Source organism: Perognathus longimembris, chromosome 23, assembly GCF_023159225.1.
Source record: "Perognathus longimembris pacificus isolate PPM17 chromosome 23, ASM2315922v1, whole genome shotgun sequence".
NCBI lineage: Eukaryota > Metazoa > Chordata > Mammalia > Rodentia > Heteromyidae > Perognathus > Perognathus longimembris.
This window is the reverse complement of record NC_063183.1, coordinates 36,620,859-36,641,524: the sequence shown is the minus strand read 5'-3', so window position 1 is coordinate 36,641,524 and position 20,666 is coordinate 36,620,859. Positions and strand designations below refer to the sequence as shown.

The window sequence follows — 20,666 nt, the reverse complement described above, 5'->3', positions numbered from 1 at the left end:
GTAACCTCTCTGTACATCAGTTTTATAATAAAAACCTAAAAAAATAAATAAAATAAAATACACAACAACAAAAAAAAACTCCTGTACTATAATTAAAACTACAAAATAAGAGGATTAAGTGATAAGAAGTGAGACTTTCTACTAGTCAATTACTATTTCCTTTATTTTCTCCACATATTGTTCACATGTTCTAAATTATTCTACTGTTATAAGACTGAAGTCTTGGGGGGGAGGGAAAGGGGGGAGGGTGGGGGGCATGAGGGACAAGGCAACTAAGAGTATAAGAAATGTATCCAATGCCCAACGTATGATTCTGTAACCTCTCTGTACATCAGTTTGATAATAAAAATTTGAGGAAAAAAAAATAAGACTGAAGTCTTATTATCTACTTTGTCTGTGGCGACATCCTTAAAGAGATTTGTGTTTTTCCTAATAGCCAAGGGAAAAGCTGTGAGACTATAAAGCTTGCTGTGAGTGCACCACTCTAGATAGTTATTCCAGCTCTTTTCACCTGCTTCTGCTCACTTTCCTGAAAATCTCTTAATTGACCAAGCAGCTTACTAAAAAAGATGATACACATAGATGGCATGTCTTGGAAATTTTAGTTCTTTGCATGTAAAAACTGAAAGGAAATCTATAGTCTTCACTCTCACTTTCATTCTCTCAAGTTGCTGTAGTCTCTCCTAGTTATGAAACAGGTAAGTGGAATGATGAAAGTGAAATACACAGTATAATCAGAACCTAACTGACAGTGAGATGCCTTTATCAGTGGATATCTGTTTGAAAGAATTCACCTATGTTTTTATCTTCAGGAAAAATGGGAAGACTCTGTAGGGTTGGCTTCAATATTTAGAAGAACTAATATGAATAATCTTAAGGATGACCCTTGTTATTAGTGTCATAGTGGCAACAAATGTTAAGTCCATAAAGGTAGAAAATGGTTAAGAAAAGTGTAATATCAAAAGGTTAAATTCAATGTTTAATGAAATTATGGGGAAGGATTTTCTTTTCAATTGGTGTCTGGATCTTCATGGTTACTATGAACACAACACAGGTGAAAGTCTAGAGAACTCCCTCAATAAGCATAAGCTGAGCATTAGAATCAATTTTCTCTGGCTTCTTTTATTGCTATTGAAAAGGTGTTGTACAGAGAGGTTGCAGTTACATAAGTCAGGTAATGAGTACATTTCCTTTTGAACAGTGTCATCCCCTGCCTCATTTTCTCCCAGTTTTTCCCTCCTGACGCCCCCACAAGTATAGCATTCACTTTCAACATAGTGTCCAGTGAGTACCACTGCTGCATTTGTTCACCCTTTTCCCCTCCATTTCTGTGTTCCCCCTCACTCTTGTCAATACAGATCAACTTATATATAAGACAAAATGTACAGAAAATAAAAACAGTGACAAAAGAGAAAACAAAAACAAAGCAAAAACAAAAAAGAACTTGTTTCCATTTCTTGGAGTTTATTTCCATGAACATCATCTGATATGATCATATGCACATAGCTATTGAGCCTTTGTGATCCTCTCCTAAGAATATCTCCTTTGATCTCACTGTGTGAATGTCTAGAATCTTATATAATTTATCATGTCCAAATGTACATTTTTATTCTTTACCACCGAGTATGTTTACCTGTAGATTTATAGTCACATTCTAGCTACTACAAATGATGGAAACCATGCATCCTATGTTTTAGGGGTCTGGCTCACTTTGCTTAATATGATTTTTTTCTAAGTCTTTCCATTTCCTTATGAATGGGACAATGTCATTTTTCCTGATGGATGTATAGACTTCCATTGTATATACATTGTATATATACATTGTATATACGCATTTTCTTGATCCATTCATTCATTGAAGGGCATCTGAGTTGATTCCTTATCTTGACTATGGTAAACAGTGTTGCAATGAACATGGTTGTGCTGGTAACTTTAGGGTGCTCTGGTCTATGATCTATTGGGTAAATGCCCAGGAGTGGGATTGCTGGGTCATAGGGAAGCTCTCATCTCATTCTAACTGGAGTAAGGTTGAATCTCAGTGCTGTTTTGATTTGCATTTATTTTATGGCCATGGATGTGAAGCATCTCTGCATATGTCTATGGGGCGTTCTTACTTCTTCTGAAAAGTCTCTCTTTAAGTCTTTACCCATTTATTAATTGGATTGTTATTTCTTTAAGGGTTTCTTTTGGGAGGGTTCACTTTTTGAACTCTAAGTATATTTTAGATATGAGGCCCTGTAGGATTTCTTGAATCATGTTTGAAAAATCACAAATGGGCTTTCAGAGCTTTGAGAGAATCACAAATCGCCGGTGGTGGTGACGGACTTCTGTATCAGAGGATCCGATGTTATCACTCTTCTCTGAGCAGCATATACTCAGAAGTAAGACACTTCTTTTAGCTGATGAATAACATTTCTGAATTCTTACTTGCTACTATGATAGAAACTCTTGGTGCTAAGATAAAAATCCGTGGACCAGCTATCACACTCACATGTTTCCCATGGAGATACAACTTCAAGTTTGTCCTTATCTCTCAGTGAAACTAAATGATTTTTACACTTGCAAATGCTAAGTTCAATTCTAGTTTGCCTACTCGGCATCTAAAGAAACAATCAGGTTGTCACATCAGAAATTATTGCTTAATCTAAATCCTGCCCTCTGTGTCACCAATGATTACTATTGATTATATTTATTACTATATTAAGCAGAAGGGAACTAAAATGGGTTCTCTTGAATTAATTTAAGCATTTGATTATTTGATAATTATTTACCAGAGATTCTTTTCTTTATGCTTGAAAAAATTAGAATTAGTAATTTTGTAAGATCTTGAGAACAACATACTTGGCTAGAGCTGGGAAATTCAAAATAATGAAGAGAGAGAGAACTGTGATATTTTTAAGAGTAGTGGAAAATATGATGTCCAACTCAAGTGGTAGATTCCCTCCAAGAAATTTGACAATCTTAGACTTCTAAGCCTTCATATTTCCCGTGTGACATATCTACTTCCATCTTTCTCTTACATTTTACTTGAGTATTAGCTGTGTCACCTAAGAGTCAGGTATTCTCATGGCCATCCTTTGCATTCAATGTACCCTTTCTTTGCCACTTTACCTTACTCCCCAACTTCCTAAAGAAATATTTACTTTGCCTCACAGAAACACATTCACGCAACTATACCTCCAATCTCTTCTTCCAAGTGCCTGGTTTATTTATTAAACTACTGTTTATAATTGTCCAATAGTTCTCCATTTTATAATAAACTCAATTCCCTTAATAAGAATTTCAGAATCCTTTTCCAATTTTATCTCTATTAAACTCTATCACACCATTTTTCATGCTAAGTTTACTACATTTCCCTTGCTCCACCTCTGAATCACTCATTCTCTTACCCTCTCTCACTTTTTTCTTTTGCCAATGCTGGGGCTTAAAGTCGGGGCCTGGGCACTGTCTCTGAGTCTCTTTGTCCTCAAGGCTAGCGCTCCATCACTTGAGGCACAGTGTCCTTTACTGTCTTTTTCTGAGCAGTTTATTGAAGATAAGAGTCTCACATACTTTTCTGTCCAGGCGAGCTTCAAGCTGCAATCCTCAATCTCAGCCTACTGTCACCTGGCCTCTCTCACTTTTTTAAATGTTATATTTCTGATATTTTATCTTCTTTTTGTCATTTATATTTGTATGTTTCACTTGGTAAGTTTCATTTTCTCTTGAGAGCTTCAATATCATCAAATATGTAAGATAGTTGCTCCAGATTATGAACTGAAAAGAATGGAAATAGAAAATAGCAATATGGACATACCTTACAGAAAGGTAGCATAAACAATAGAATTACTGTTAAGACTACATGTACCATGTGTGGGGACACTGGGAAGACCTGGGTAATTGAACTACAATGCAAATCCAAGAGGAAGGGAAGGGGTAAATCTATGAACTTAGACTCTTGAATTGTGAAAGCTTTACACAATGAACCACAGAAAGTGGCATCATGTAACAGAAGATAATTGAATATAATCATCATGGCTTCTTTTTCATTGTCTTCTCCAAGATAACTGAAGACACAAACTCCTGGAATGAATCAATACATGAAACAAATAACTCTGTGGTTACAGAGTTTATTTTTCTTGGACTATCCAAGTCTCGGGAACTTCAGATTTTCCTATTTCTGTTCTTTTTGGTTTTCTACATAGGAATTGTTTTGGGAAACCTTCTTATTGTCATAACTGTGGCTTCTGACTCCTACCTTCACTCCCCCATGTACTTTCTGCTGGCCAACCTGTCCCTCATTGATCTGTCTCTGTCCTCAGTCACAGCTCCCAAGATGATTGGTGACTTTTTCAGCAAGCACAAAGTCATCTCTGTCAAGGGATGCTTTGCACAGATATTTCTCCTTCACTTTTTTGGTGGGAGTGAATTGGTGATCCTCATAGCCATGGCCTTTGACAGGTATGTGGCGATTTGTAAGCCCCTACGCTACAGGATGATTATGTGTGGCAATGTGTGTGTGGGCATTGTGGCTGCAGCATGGGGAACTGGCCTCCTCCACTCTGTGAGCCAGCTGGCATTTGCAGTGAACTTACCTTTCTGTGGTCCCAATGAGATTGACAGCTTTTACTGTGACCTTCCAAAGGTAATCAAGCTTGCCTGTACCGATACCTACCGGTTAGACATCATGGTCATTGCTAACAGTGGTGTGCTCACTGTGTGTTCTTTTGTTCTCTTAATTGTTTCCTACACGATCATTGTACTGACTGTCCAGCTCCAGCGCTGCCCTTTTGATAGATCATCCAAGGCCCTTACCACTCTGACTGCTCACATCACAGTGGTTCTTTTGTTTTTTGGACCATGCATCCTCATTTATGCCTGGCCATTTGCCGTGGAGTCCTTGGATAAATTCCTCGCTGTTTTCTATTCTGTGGTCACTCCACTCTTGAACCCAATTGTATACACGCTGAGGAACAAAGACATGAAGACTGCGCTGAGACGACTGAGAAAACAGAATGTGAACTCCATAGTAAGGTCTTAGATCTTGAGTGACTGTGAGATTGATTAGAGATAATGGCATAATGTAAAGCTGGAAAATTGTTAAGTAAAGCTTATGAATATTATAATCTTAATTCTCACCTTCCTTCGTAGTTGTCAACTAAGTTTCATATACACTTCCTTCAATATCATGTGTGTTATATTTTTATGTAGTTGTAAAGTTAATATCATGCATTAAGAATATCTAACTAATTTCAGAACAATAACATGTTTATGACTATATATACCTGAGATGTTCTAAATCCTAGAAATTGGCCTGTCTAGTTTCTAAATTTTTTTATTCAGCTCATTTTCCCTAAAAGCATCAAAAAAGGAACCTCTACATGCCTAAAAATATGCTTAGTGGTAGAATTTATAGATCAATTACTGCCTTACACATGTAACTGTAACCCTTCTGCACATCACTTTAACAGTAAAGAAATGGGGAAAAAATAAAATAAAAGATTTTAAAAAGAGGCTCCTCCCTTAATAATAGGATATAGTTCACTTCCTATCTCTATACCAGCCTATAATGGATAAGCACATTATCAGGGAAGATTGAAGACTGATTCAAGCATCATAAAGCTTTCCTCATAGACATGACATTGTAGTATATGAAAACTACTCAGAAGCAATAGTAAAAAAGAATATAGAGGGTTCTAGCCTTTCAATACATTCACACAGTGGGTATCACTTGGGTCTCAATATGTTGTTTTCCATGATTAAATCTTTAAATACAAAATGCTGAACTATTTAGCACTTGGTAAGCATCATATATTACTTATCTCTTGGGTTGCTTTCCATGTTTTTAAAAGAAGGTAATACTTTACTGTACATGACTATTACAGGGGTGATGAGATAATAAATACATATATGATAACACAATTTGTGACATATTTAGTACTCATTAACTCTACTGAGTGTATATTATTATTATTACATAAATGATGAAGAAGGATGTTCCCAGCATTTTCCCCTATATACTTGAGAGATAGGACATAGTTCAGTCTGAGCAGACCGTCATTTGAGGCATCTTACTTATGGAGACATATGTATTTAGGTGAGTGCTCTTGTACTAATACTCTGACAGTCTCACTAGGCACTCACATAATCAGCACAGACATACTGTGAATATAAGTTGGAAAAACTTGACAAGTAATTTTGACTCTACTCTTTCCAGTGAGAATACTGAATCAGAATAACATTGAGATTACACTCATGAAGGAAAAAAGGAATTAGCTTGTTGAAATATATAGCATGAAAAAGCAAGATAAGCCATTTTCAAAACTAGAAAGTAGGAATGTTAAAAAAAATACCAAGGTACATATTAGTGACAGAAACAAAAATAAAATCTGTATAAAAGATCAATGCATTTCCATAACATGGAGTTCATTTCACTCCATGTTATGGAAATTACTGTTATATCACTGTTGTAATCACTTTCAACATGACATGTGAAACCGTAGCTTCTATTGTTGATGACCTCTTTTATTCCCTCCCTGTGGTTGTACCTGCACTATCACTGTATCTTATCTGAGTACCTTGGAAACTGTATATACTGGTATTACAACTAGGAAAGTGAAAGGGAATAACAAAATCAAGAGACACGGGACAGAAAGACAAACGACTTCAAAAGCAATACTTGCAAAACTGTTTGGTGTAACCAATTGAACAACTCATGGGAGGGAGAGGGAAAAGGGGAGGGGGAGTGGGGAATGAGGGAGGAGGTAACAAACAGTTCAAGAAATGTATCCAATGCCTAACATATGAAACTGTAACCTCTCTGTACATCACTTTGACAATAAATAAGAAAAAAAAACTGTTAAAATATTTTAAAAAAGATCAATGCAACAAAAGATTGATTAACCCTTAGCCAATCTGATTAGAAGAGGAAGGGAAGTGATCCAAACAAATTAATTGAGAAAAAAGGGATATCACAAGAAACATAATACAAGGTATGAGATAATACTTTGAAAATTTATAGTGAATTAAACTGGAAAGTGTAAAAGAAATTGATATATTTCTACAAGTACTTTACCTTCCAAAACAGAAGACATAAATCACTTAACTACATCTATAACAAACAATGAGGCTAAAGAACTAATAAAGAGCCTCTCAAAAAATAAAACCTCAGGGGGCTGGGGATATGGCCTAGTGGCAAGAGTGCTTGCCTCGTATACTTGAAGCCTGGGTTCGATTTCCCAGCACCACATATACAGAAAATGGCCAGAAGTGGCGCTGTGACTCAAGTGGCAGAGTGCTAGCCTTGAGCAAAAAGAAGCCAGGGACAGTGCTCAGGCCCTGAGTCCAAGGCCCAGGACAGGCAAAAATAAATAAATAAATAAATAAATAAATAAATAAATAAATAAAACCTCAGGGCCTGATGGTCTCAGTGCAGAATTCTACCAGACCATTCAAGAACTAACACGAATTCCTGTCAAACATTTCAATGAAATGGAAAGAGAAGAAATACTATGAAACTCATTCTAAGAACCAGTATTTCACTAGTTCCAAAACTGGACAAAGACACAAAAAAGAGAAAAAAAGGCCAATCTTTTTAATGAACACAGACACAAGAGTTACCAATAAAATTCCTGCAAACTGGATTCAACAAAATATTTAAAATAGCATAATTATGATCAAGTTGGTTTTATTCCAGGAATGCAAGCTTAGTTAAACTAAAGCAGCAAACAAAATGAAGAACGAGAATCTCATGATCATCTTAACCAATGCAGAGAAAGCCTTTAACAAAATTCAGCAACATTTTCTGATAATAGGCATAATGAAATTAGAAATACAAAAGAATGTGACTCAATATAATAAAGGCCATCTGTGACAAACCTAGAGCCAAAATCATACTAAACAGAAAAAATTAGGGCTGTGAATATGGTAAAGTGCTTGCCTAGCATGCATGAAGCCCTGGGTTTGATTCCTCAGTACCGCATACACAGAAAAAGTCAGAAGTGACACTGTGACTCGAGGGGCAGAGTGCTATCCTTGAGCAAAAAGAAGTCAGGGACAGGGCTCAGGCTCTGAGTTCAAGCCCCAGAACTGGGGAAAATAAAGGAAAAAAGGAAAAGAGAAAAACAGAAAAGATTAAAATTATTTCCTGAAAATCAGGAATGAGACCAGGGTATCTGATGATTTTTCTATCCTTACTTAAGACTGGAATTTCTATCCAGAGCAATAATTCAAGAGAAAGAAATAAAAGGAATCCAAAGAGAGAAGACATAAATTGAATCGTTTTCTTTTGTTTTCTTTTTTTTTTCCAGCTGTGGGGCTTGAACAATGGACCTGGGCACTGTCTCTGAGCTCTTTTTGCTCAAGGCTAGTGTTCCACCACTGTAAGCCACAGTACCACTTCCAGTTTTCTGGTGGTTTATTGGAGATAAGAGTCTCACAGACTTTCCTGCCTGGGCTGGCTTTGAACCACAATCCTCAGATCGCAGACTCGAGTAGCTAGGATTACAGGCATGAGCCATCGATGCCTGGAAAGTCGAATTGTTTCCAATTACTACCTACATAATCTTATAGGACCATTAAGATTTCACTCCACAGGTAGATATCATAAACACCTTCAAATACATAACAGGGCACAAAATCTACACATGAAACTTGGTAGCTTTTCTGTATAACTACAGTGAACAGGCTGAGATGGAAATCAGGAAAAAGATTCCATTCAAAATAGTGTCAAAAATTAATAAATACCCACAAGTTAACTCAGACAACTTTTTCCCCCTATCCATCATGGGGCTTGAATGTAGGGACTGGGTGCTGTCCCTAAGCTCTTCAGCTCAAGGCTAGCACTCTACCACTTGGAACCACAGCTCTACTTCTAGTTTTCTGATGGTTGATAAGAGTTAAGAGTCTCATGGACATTCTTGCTTGGGCTGGATTTGAACTGTGATCCTCAGATCTCAGCCTCCTGAGTAGCTAGGATTACAGGACTATCCCCTGGCTTAGCCACCTTTCTTGATGTAACAAAACTTTTGTCCACAATGAAAACTATAAAATCCTGAGCATGAAAATCCATGACACCAACAGAAGGAAAGACCACTATGCTCATTGATTATCAGTATATCATGAAAGTAGCTGAAAGAAATTTACAGGTTCAATGCAGTACTCCTCAAAATCCAGAGGTCATTCCTCACCGAAATGGAAAAAATTAATCTTAAATTTCATATGGATACATAAAAAACATCGAGTAGCCAAAACAATTTTATAGCAAAACCAATACCAGATTTCAAATTATGCTACATTGCCATACTAACAAAAACACCACAGAAATAGCACAAAAACAAACAATAAGGATAAATGTAACAGAATAAGACACAGAAATAAATCCACACAGCTGAAGCATCTGATTTTTCACCAATCATTCCAAAATGTACAAATGGTGGTAGGAAAAGTGTATAGCCAAATGCACAGCACTGAAGCTAGGTCCCCATCTCTCACTCTGAATGAGTATCAACTAAAAGTGGATCTTAATGTAAGACCCCAAACTATGAAACTACAACAAGAAATAATACCAAAAGAATAGTGAAAATACTGGGACATATTGCCATAGGCAGTACCTTCTGGAATAGAACTCCAATAGTTCAGCAAATAAGAGCAAGGATTGACAAATGAGATGACATCAAACTACAGAGCCTGTTCACAGGAGGAAGTAGTCATTGGATTGAAGAGATTGCCTACAGAGCAGAAGAAAAACCTTTGGTCAGGTATACATCTGATGAGTGTCTAATAAGCAGAACATCTATGAATTCAAAATATTAACTCTCCCCCAAATAAACAACTCAATTAATGAATGGACTAATGAACTGAACTTTTTTTTTTTTACAATTGCAGGGCTTAGACTCAGGGCCTGGGTACTGTCCCTGAGCTCTTCAGCTCAAGGCTAGCACTCTACCACTTGAGCCACAGCTCCACTTCTGGCTTTCTGGTGGTTCATTGGAGATAAGAGTCTCACTGACTTTCCTGCCTGGTCTGGCTTCAAACTGCTATCCTCAGATCTCAGCCTCCTGAGTAGTTAGGATTACAGGCATGAGCCACTGGGTGCCCAGCTGAACTGAACATTTTTTAAATTAGTATAAATGGTCAATAAACTCATGGAAAAAAGCTCAACATCCTTGATAAGAAAGAAAATGCAAATCAAAATGACAATAAGATTTCATCTCATTGTGGCCAGAAACATAACAAATGCTAGCAAGGATGTGCAGACAAAATTTTAGTATAAAAATAATACTAAGTGAAGTGAGCAAGACCCAAAGAAACAAGAACCCTATGGTCTCCCTCACAAGGAATAATTAGCACAGGTTTTGGCTAGTCAAGGCAGAGGATCACAAGAGCCCAATAGCTATGCCCTTATGAACACAAAAGATGATGCTAAGTGAAATGAACTCCGTGTTATGGAAACAACTGTTATATCACTGTTGTAATTACTTTCAACATGTGATGTGAAACCGTAGCTTCTATTATTACTTTTTTTTGCATAGCTTCTATTATTGATGATCCTCTTGTATGCCCTTCCTGTGATACCTTCACTATCTCTGTATCTTATCTGAGTACATTGGAAACCGTGTGTACAGGTATTAGAACTAGGAAATTGTAAGGGAATACCAAAATTGAGAGACACAGGGTAAAAAAGACAAATGATTACAAAAGCAATACTTGCAAAACTGTTTAGTGTAAATGTACTGAACAACTCATGGGGGGAAAGGAAAAAGGGGAGCAGGGAGGGGGAAATGAGGGAGGTATTAAGGGCATTACATTTTAGCTTTTTAAGGAGTTTCTGCACTTTTTCATAACTTTGTACCATTTCAGCTCAGTATATGACCAGTCTGCAAGGGCTCCAGTTTCCCCATGTCTGAGCCAGTTGTGATTCTTGTGTCTTAACATTCTTATCTCCCATAGTCACTTGTGCTTAACTCAGCTAACTTGAATGCAATGCTGGAAAGGGTGCAGTATTACAGGAAGCATTCAGTTCAGAGCATTTTACTTATTTGATTGTTTTTTTCTGGGTGTACGTGAGCAAGTGCACGTGTATGGGGGCTACTTGTTCAGTGGGCCTGCTGTGGTATTCCATACATGTATATACAACACTTCTATCACATTGATCTCTTTTCATTTCCCCATCTTCTCTACCTCCTCTTCTTCAAGAGTTTTCATGGACTTCCATTCTGCTAATTTCATTAACAGATGCACCGTATTACAGACAATGTTTTAGTCTAAGACTCCCCAAGGTACATGGGAGTAAGTTTTTCCAAACTTGGCTGCATTTAAATATGTACCTGGAAAGTTTCCAGCTCAGTCTCTTCTCTATATACCATGGTGAATCCTTTGTTGCTCATAGTACAAAAGTAATTTGCATTTCACTTCAGATTTGAGGCAGAATTTAAAGTAAAGTTATCTTCAAGGAAAGATCAGGTTTCAAACTGAACTCTGAAAGTAAGTACAACATAAACTCTTTGGGGGTTATTCTCTTTCTATTACATCCATGCTTTAAGAATATTTTAGGTTTGTTTGGGGGGTTTTGTGCCAGTTCTGGGCCTTCATACCAGGGCCTAAACATTGACCCTTAGGTTTTTTGCTCATGGCTGGCAATCTACCCCTTGAGCTGCAGCTCCGCTTTCAGCTTTTTGGTGGCTAATTGAAGATGAGTCTTGCAGACTTTCCTGCATGGGCTGGCTTCAAATCACAATCTCAGACTCCTGAGTGGCTAGGATAACAAGGGCAAACCTCTGATGCCTGGCAATTTTTAGTTTGTGTTTACCAATAATTTTTAGTTCTATATCTGTCTTACAGTTTTAGATATGTTGTTTAGTTCATATACTTACAAAAATATTGTAGTGTTTTGATTAGCTAATCCCTTAGACTCTGAATCCTATGCAGCAGTTATGTACACACAGCAGCCAATGTGACGCAAAGTTTAATTTCCAGTCTCACAGATGAGACTGGAAACATGGTTTTTATCAGTTAACCTACCCTGATATTTCCTATTTTGTTGTAGGCTGTCCTACCATTTTCTCAATGTGAGAAAATGCATAAAAACTCAATCATTAACATTTATGCTCCAATTTGAAAACAAATAATGAAACTAAACTTATGTTAGTAAAAAATAATTTTTGTTCCTTTTATTGACCATTTAAATTTATTTACATTTATATTTCTTCTTCATGGAGGTAAAAGGTCTTATTTCACAAATATTCATTGTATTAGTCTTCTCAAAATAGAGACTAATCAGATCGCTAAGGGATGTCCCAAGAGAATGATAAGGAGACTCTTTCCAATGTTTGGCTCCACTTAAAACACAGCTAAATCGTTTCTCCATCCAGAGGCTATCTGGCACAATATTCTACACTGAAGAAGACATATTTTCTCTAAATTCCATTACTGCCAAAAACAAATCAGATTACATATCTAGGTACAATCTAGTGCAAACTAAAGCAGCTAAGAAGCAGGTCTGACTCCCCCAGGCAAGACAACAAATTATCTGATTCTGGGACTTTCACTTTTCATTCCACATACCAATTTGATCATGTTTTCTATAACGTTTTCTATATCTACCTTAGAGTTCTGAAGGTGTTATTTAGTTAATGTTCTTAACAAAGACATTACATTCTTTTCTGCCAGTATGTACTTAAGATTTCAGAACACCTTGGAGCAGTTTCAGAAAATAGCAAAGTATAATGTTCTATACTCAGACAAGTTCCCAAACCCTCAACATGCAGAAAAATGACTTTCATAAACCATCTGACCTGGCCTGATATATTCAAATTACTTTAAAATTTTGTCTCTTCTTTTTGTCTCTTCATTTAATTAAAGTAGCAAATAAGAACTACTAAGTTATTGCTACTGATGGAGTAAAATACACTGCACTGATAACAAAAAACACATTAAAATTATTTTAATAGTAGCTTGAACCATCATTGGCCACTTATTTACATTTGTGTGTGTATGTGTTCTCTAAATAGTCTGAAGTATTAATGTCTTATTTTAGAAACCTTGTCATTTATCATGTAGTTATCTCAATATCAGATTGCAATCAGAAGCTATAATAAGGTGTCAGGCAGCCCCCACTTTATACTCTAGGCTTGTCTATCTATTTATATTATTAGGAAAGTCATGCATTCACATCTGCCAAATAAATCTGATGATTATTAAAATGTCATGTTAACACAGATCTGACACATAAGATATACTACCTAGTGAACCATAGAACGCCCTTGATTCTACAGTTAAAAAATAAAGGGGGGGATAGTGAAATGGAAATAAAATAGACAAAGAAAAAGAAGGGAGGAAGGAAATGTGGATGGAGGGAGGGAAAAAAGAAGGAAGAATATACTTTTTAAAACTTCAAATCTAACCTAGAGACTATTCTACCCCCTATGCTCAATAAAGATGGCATAAATAATTTGCTTAAGAACAGATGAACATAAAATTCATATTTTCTGGGCTGGGGATATAGCCTAGTGGCAAGAGTGCCTGCCTCGGATACACGAGGACCTAGGTTCGATTCCCCAGCACCACATATACAGAAAATGGCCAGAAGCGGCGCTGTGGCTCAAGTGGCAGAGTGCTAGCCTTGAGCGGGAAGAAGCCAGGGACAGTGCTCAGGCCCTGAGTCCAAGGCCCAGGACTGGCCAAAAAAAAAAAAAAAATTCATATTTTCTAATTAATAATAAAAATAAAATAGCTAATATGTGTCTGTCATAAAATCTAGGCTCAACAATGAAAATCCTTTTGTCATAGAAGACCAATAGTCAATGTGTAAGACAGGTATGGATAGCAATCCATATCAATTCCTGCTAACTGGTTTCATTCCAAAAGAACTATTTGAAATCATGCACACTGAGCAGCTGATCAACAAAAGAAGTTAGTTTTCCTGTTTCTCATCACTGAAAGATGCTGAGGATGCATCCTGAGCCTGTACTGAAAGGTAGGGTGCACACACTCCATAATAACCCTTTCCACTTGTTTTTGCTCCCCATAATTTATTTTCCATTCTATCTCCCCATCTCAACTTTCTCTTTGTTACTTTTTTATGACTTCTACTCATAGTCTTTAAATCCTTACGGTGTTATTTCATAGATAAAATTACATTTTCATCTGAACATAAAGTATTCATCAATATTCTGTGAGCAACATTTTGAAGTTCCCATCTTCATATTCTCTAATTATTAGGATCATAAAGACTGAACTAATGTCTTGGTTATCTTATGCTAATGGACCCACAGGAAAAAGTGTGCTGCCTTTGCTTTTGCCAGAGGAGTTTAGATACTAATTACAACCAGAAAATTTCTAGCCCCTATTCCTAAATTCTGTCAGTTCACTTTAGTACTTAGTATCATCCATAACATTTTCTCATACTTATCATATTTCAACTCATTTTGATCTTAACCAATGAGGTAGTAGCCCCTAGCACTGTCTTTACATGTGAAGAAACACAGGCACTATGTGTCTGTTACTCTCCCTAGAAAACACAGCTAGGAAATTCAGGGCAGAGTTGCCCTCTATGACCACATTCTTACATATTGTAATTCATTGTGTGTTCAAAATGGCTCTTAAATAAATTTTCCTTTTCCTCTGAATTAGTTTTCATACATCTGTTAAAATTAGAAAACAATAAATGATAATTCCCCAGTAAAACAGGTTGGAGATAAACGTTCAAAGATTTCTATGAGGCTTTCCATAATGATAACTTTTATTTCTACTGACTACAGACTTACAAATGTCAAAGGCTACATTTTACCACTATGTCTTCTTCTTCAGTCCCTTTCCCTTGAACAGTTAGTGTGTTATCAATTAGTTCAAGGTATCAGAAATACTAAGTAATGTTGGAAATACAATTTTCTTTCATGTACTTATGTTCTTTCAAAATGATATGACATAGAGTTGCTTTGTGACAGTTAGAAGAGCTTTTCTCTTCTGCAACTCCATTGCCCTCTGGAGTGAATGCCAACTCCACATCCCCATCCCTGAGAGGGAGAAGCAATGCCACGATAACCACCGGGCTAAGCACTGTGCTCAGGCCATAACATAAAATGGAATCTGCTTGTTGAATTTCTGGGCTTAGAAAAGACTTGTAACTGCATTTTAAATATTAACTCATACCAACTTACAAAAAATTTATAGCTTTTTTTCTTTTCCAGGGCTGAGGACTGAACTCTGGGCCGTGCGCTTGCCAAGCAGGCGCTGTTCCACTGAGCTAAATCCCCAACCCCCAACCTACAAAATTGTTATGACTTACATTTAAGATTTCTAAGCATCCAGAAGTATTTTTCATAAGGTATGTGGAAGATTTTTATAATTTTATGATTCTAACATTTATGTATAACTACTAAACTATGTTTAGGTCAATCCTATCATTCTATAGTGTTATAACATATTGAGATATGATTTACAGAACTTTCCATTCTCTCCCCAAATTTTCCATTATTTTTCCTTTTCAGACTTTTCCTATTTATTGAAATGGACATCTGCATCTTCTGCTAACAATTCAAAAGATGCATTGCACATTTAACTCAGGACCCCATGCTTGCTAGACAGATTGTCTATCACTTGAGTCTCAGCCAGTCCTCAGACTGTACATTGTTGATAAAGAAAAGAGCACAAAACGTTGAAGGGTATTTAATTGGAGGCTACTTGAACAGTCACTAGCCTATATCTGCCAGCACAGTGCCGCAATCCTGTCGGGAGTGTGTGTCGTGGTGCCCCACACCTTGGGCCGCCCCTGGTGACTGGGCCTTAAAGATGGCAGACGCAACCCCTTTACTGACAAGGTACATCCAGTTCAATAATATGGGATAAATGCAGAATTTTTAGTAGTTTAAACAAGTGAAGGAAGCATGTAAATAAATGTCACCTATCCACTAGGTGCTGGAGGCTCACATCTGTGATCTGAGCTACTTAGGTGAGTGAAATCTGGAAGAATGCAGTACAAGTCCAGCATAGGCAGGAAAGTTTCACTGTAAATCAGAGGATAAGTTTCAAATAATCATTTAAAAAAAAAAAAAAGCAAGGCAAGAGGCCTGTCTCAGATAGTACAATGTCAGACTAGTGAGTGCAGGGCCTGAGTTCAAACCCTATTACAGCCAAAATTGATATCAAATAAATGTCGTCCATCATATTTTATAAAACTTTATTTACTAAGAGATCTTTACTTTTCATACACTAAATATCGCTATCCATGCACTGACTGTGACAATAATGTGTAATGAGGCTAAAACTTGCAAGAAATCTCAATTTTAAAAACATACCTACATGATAAAACCAACAATCAAAACATACAACCCCAACCAAAATGCATACACATGTAAAAAATGTGTGCATGTTTAGAGTAAAATAGGGAAACACCTCAGGACATTTAAATAGACAATGGTTCTTTTTGTCTCGAACCCTGAAACATAGTAAACAAAAGCAAACTTGAACAAATTGTCTTACATAAAACCACAATGCATCTATACAGAAAAAATATGTGTTTTACTTGGAGTAGATTTAAATGGCAAAGCTTCTGTACAGAAAAGAACATACGTTTTTACTCAGAATGTATTTTTTACTCAGAGAAAACACTATCTGACATGGATCAATATCAATAATATATGTCACTTTAAATTCCTAACTTCCTGCAGAAATAAGCAATCAAACAAAAAATTAACAAAGGGGATGAATAGATCTTTCCAAAGGAAGAAATACAAATGGCCCTAACTATGTAAAAAAATACGCAACAGGCCTTCATGAAAATATAATTAAAATACTATGAAATAGCATTTTATCCCTATTAGAACATCTGCTATCAAAAACAAGTAATAGGGGGCTGGGGATATAGCCTAGTGGCAAGAGTGCCTGCCTCGGATACAGGAGGCCCTAGGTTCGATTCCCCAGCACCACATATACAGAAAACGGCCAGAAGCGGCGCTGTGGCTCAAGTGGCAGAGTGCTAGCCTTGAGCGGGAAGAAGCCAGGGACAGTGCTCAGGCCCTGAGTCCAAGGCCCAGGACTGGCCAAAAAAAAAACAAGTAATAACAAATGCTAGCCAAAAGATGAGGGAAAAGGACATATATACTTTTGTTGGGAATTTCAACTAAATCTAAAGAAGTAATTGGGGAGAATGATATGGATAATCTAAAACAAAAACATCCTGAAAATAGAATTATCATATGCTCCAATACCAGGCCCTGGATGTGTACACACACACACCACACACACCATACACCACACACACACACATCACACACACACTACACACACATACACACACACCACACAAGAAATGTAGTTATCATACCAAAGACTTAGTTGCCTGTCCATATTTATTGCTATCATATATAGCAATCATATACAACAAAAAGTGAAAGGCCTATGTTAAATAAATCAATCTACATATAGAAAGAAAATTACCTAAAAGTTAAAATTAGAAAGACCATCAACACATGCTAGTGATTAAGAAAGTTTGGGAGGGGCAGAGAGAAAAGGGTAGATAACAGGAAACTGGGTTAGAACAACTCACCTTGCAGGCACTCACTGAAACATCATAATTCCACTAAAACATACAAATAAATATATACATATGACATATATGTGTTTATGCCCAACTCAAATTATTTTGTTTTGTAATAACACAGATGAAAATTGTTACAAAGTTTAATCTTTTAAATCTCCATCTTATCAATGAAAAAAGAAATTCAGCAGTCTAAAATGCAAGTTGTTCTATAAGCATATAGACATGAGACAATTACATTCAGAAATTATCTAGGAATGAGGTCTGAGAATATATTCATAAATCCTTGCAAGGGAAGAGGAACAGTAAAATGTCATGGAATAATATGAAAGAAAACACTCTCTTCCATCTAAAGTATACATTGTTTTCATTCTTTTCCTATACTCCTTCCTTCTTTTTCTGAATTCTCATCTCTACACTTTGATTTTTCATTTACTTACTTTTTCCAGCCAGTTCGATATTACTGAACTCTTGATTATAAACTTGAGGTAGCATAGTAAGTGAGGAAAACAGTACCACTAATCATGACTTTTCATCTTTTTCTGTACTCAGGCTGTCTGAAATCAGCTCCTCTGCCCAGTAATGAATCAACTCAATGGCTCCGTGGTTTCTGAGTTTGTGCTACTGGGTCTCTCCGATTCTTGGGAAATGAGGGTTTTTCTCATGTTGACATTCTCCTTGCTCTACTCAGGAATTATTCTGGGAAACCTCTTCATTGTGTTTTTAGTCATTGCTGACTCTCACTTGCGCTCTCCTATGTATTTCCTGCTGGCCAACCTGTCCTTGACCGATGTGTGTCTTTCTTCCATCGCAGTTCCCAAGATGATCTCAGATCTTTTAAAAGAATACAAAGTAATTTCTTTCCAAAGCTGTATGACACAGATCTGCTTCATCCACATCATAGGAGGTGTGGAGATGGTATTGCTCATAACGATGGCATTTGACAGATACACAGCAATCTGTAAGCCTCTTCACTACTTAACCATTATGAGCCCTAAAATCTGTGTTTTGTTTGTGGTCCTTGGCTGGGTCACAGGAGTGATCCATGCCATGTCTCAGTTTTCATTTGTCATAAACTTGCCTTTTTGTGGTCCTAACAAAATAGATAGCTTTTATTGTGACTTCCCACGGATTATAAAACTTGCTTGCACAGATGATGCCAAGTATGAGTTGGTGATCGCTGCCAACAGCGGGTTCATGACCATGGGCACCTTCCTCCTGCTGCTCCTGTCCTATGCCTTCATTCTGGTCACGGTGTGGAAACGGTCTGCAGGGGACGTATCCAAGGCACTCGTAACTCTGTCAGCTCACATCACTGTGGTTGTTCTGTACTTCACCCCATGCATATTTCTCTATGCATGGCCCTTTCCAACATCATCAATTGACAAATATCTGTTTATTGCTAACTTTGCTATCACCCCTGCCTTAAATCCTGTCATCTACACATTAAGAAACAAAGACATAAGGGTAGCAGTTCAAAGACTGAGGAAACAGGGTCATTTTGGCAGACTTTGCTGACAAGATCTGTTTTTGGAGCTCTCAGTACATTGATGTGTTTACTGAGTATCTTACCACTTGCCTGACACAACAGAATATGCATCTCTCTCACTGCACTGAAATCTACTCTGGTCTTTGGCATACACTTGCTATTTCTACTGTGGGAAATGAGAATCCATTTTCTTATTTCTGGAAACCAAAAAATATGTTGTATGATCTAAAATGTGATCATTTGAGCATAAGAAAGGATATAATGACATCCATTCTCTTTTCCCATGAGCTATTAATCTCCAAACCTGCATGGTGCCCTAACAGGAGCCATCAGGTCAAATGGATATACATTTAGGATAAGGACCAATACGAGGCTTTTTTTCCTTCGAAAGTACACTGAAAATAACTTCATGGGTGTCTTATTTAGAAGTGATTTTTAAGGCATCACTTGAAGAAAGATAATAGGAAATGTTATGTGTCTGTGGCCCCATCTACCAGACTTTTATTTAATTTAGAATTGTCTTACTGAAGGACAAGGCATCTAGAGTTTTTCTAAACTTTCCAAGATGTATGACTTTCTTGTCACATCTACTCTGTCTGAAAAAAAAAATGTGTGTTTATTTTAAAAGGTGTGTCCAAGGCCAGGTGCCAGTGGCTCACACCTATAATCCTAGCTACTCAGGTGACTGAGATCTGAGGATCACAGTTCAAAGCTGGCCCAGGCAGTGAAGTCCATGAGACTCCATCTCCATTTAGCCACCCAAACCAACAACAACAAAAGGCCAGAAGTGGAGCTGTGGCTCAAACAGTAGAGTGCTAGCCTTGAGCAAAAAAGCTCAGGGCCAGTGCCCAGGCCCTGAGTTCAAGTCCCACAAAGGGCAACAACAACAAAAGCAAGCTATCCAGACTGGCAAGTAGATTTTGTTCTAGTCACACTAAAATCACTCAGAAATAAAAGTAAACTTACAGAGGTACAGGTTTCCCTCTTCTTAATTTTACTTTGTACAGCATCACTGGTTCACAGGCAAAGCCAATCCTGTCCTCTGAGAACATGCTATCTCCTCAGCACCCATTTACCCAAGCCAGAGTTCAAGACATCCACCACCATAAGGGCGGTTCACCCAGTTACTGCACCCAGAAACAGAGGAACAGTTCAGTGGATGGGAATGAAGAATCCTGTCAGACATGCCCAGTGACTGACAACGCGCATCATGGTGCAGACTTTCTGGTTCCCTCAGAGCAACACAGAGAATAAAATAAAATATTAACTGGAAAGCAAAAGGACTGAAAACCCTCTGAACAAACAGAGATAGACAGACAGACCGAGATAAATTATTAAATTAATAAAACTAGAGTTAAAAGGGGATATCAAATAAATGTGAATGAAATTCAGAAGATCATTAGGGATATTTCAAACATTTGTGTTCTGATACATAAGGTTTCAAGAGAAATGGCTAGGTTTCTGGGAGTATGTTCCTGACAAAATTGAACCAGGAGCATACTAACCAACTAGACAGATCTACAAAAAGCAATTATATTGAAGCAGGAATAAAGTCTTTCATCAAACAAATGGAAGTAACCACATGGATTCTCTGCTGGATGCTACTAAGTCTTCAAAAAAGAAAGAATACCAGATCTCCTTAAGCTGTTCTGCATTCTATGA

The 20,666-nt window shown here is 37.2% G+C and overlaps 2 protein-coding genes across 2 annotated transcripts; both read left to right on the top strand.

Annotated features, from left to right (window-relative positions):
- The first annotated feature begins 689 nt into the window (after positions 1 to 689).
- Positions 690 to 5,020, top strand: LOC125340463 (olfactory receptor 4F4-like). Its single transcript, XM_048332079.1, has 2 exons — positions 690 to 698; positions 4,043 to 5,020. Exons 1-2 carry the CDS (start codon positions 690 to 692, stop codon positions 5,018 to 5,020), a joined length of 987 nt encoding a protein of 328 aa, XP_048188036.1.
- A 13,077-nt stretch (positions 5,021 to 18,097) lies between these two features.
- LOC125340462 (olfactory receptor 4F15-like) lies at positions 18,098 to 19,033 on the top strand. The gene has a single exon (XM_048332078.1). It carries the CDS (start codon positions 18,098 to 18,100, stop codon positions 19,031 to 19,033), a length of 936 nt encoding a protein of 311 aa, XP_048188035.1.
- Positions 19,034 to 20,666: the final 1,633 nt, after the last annotated feature.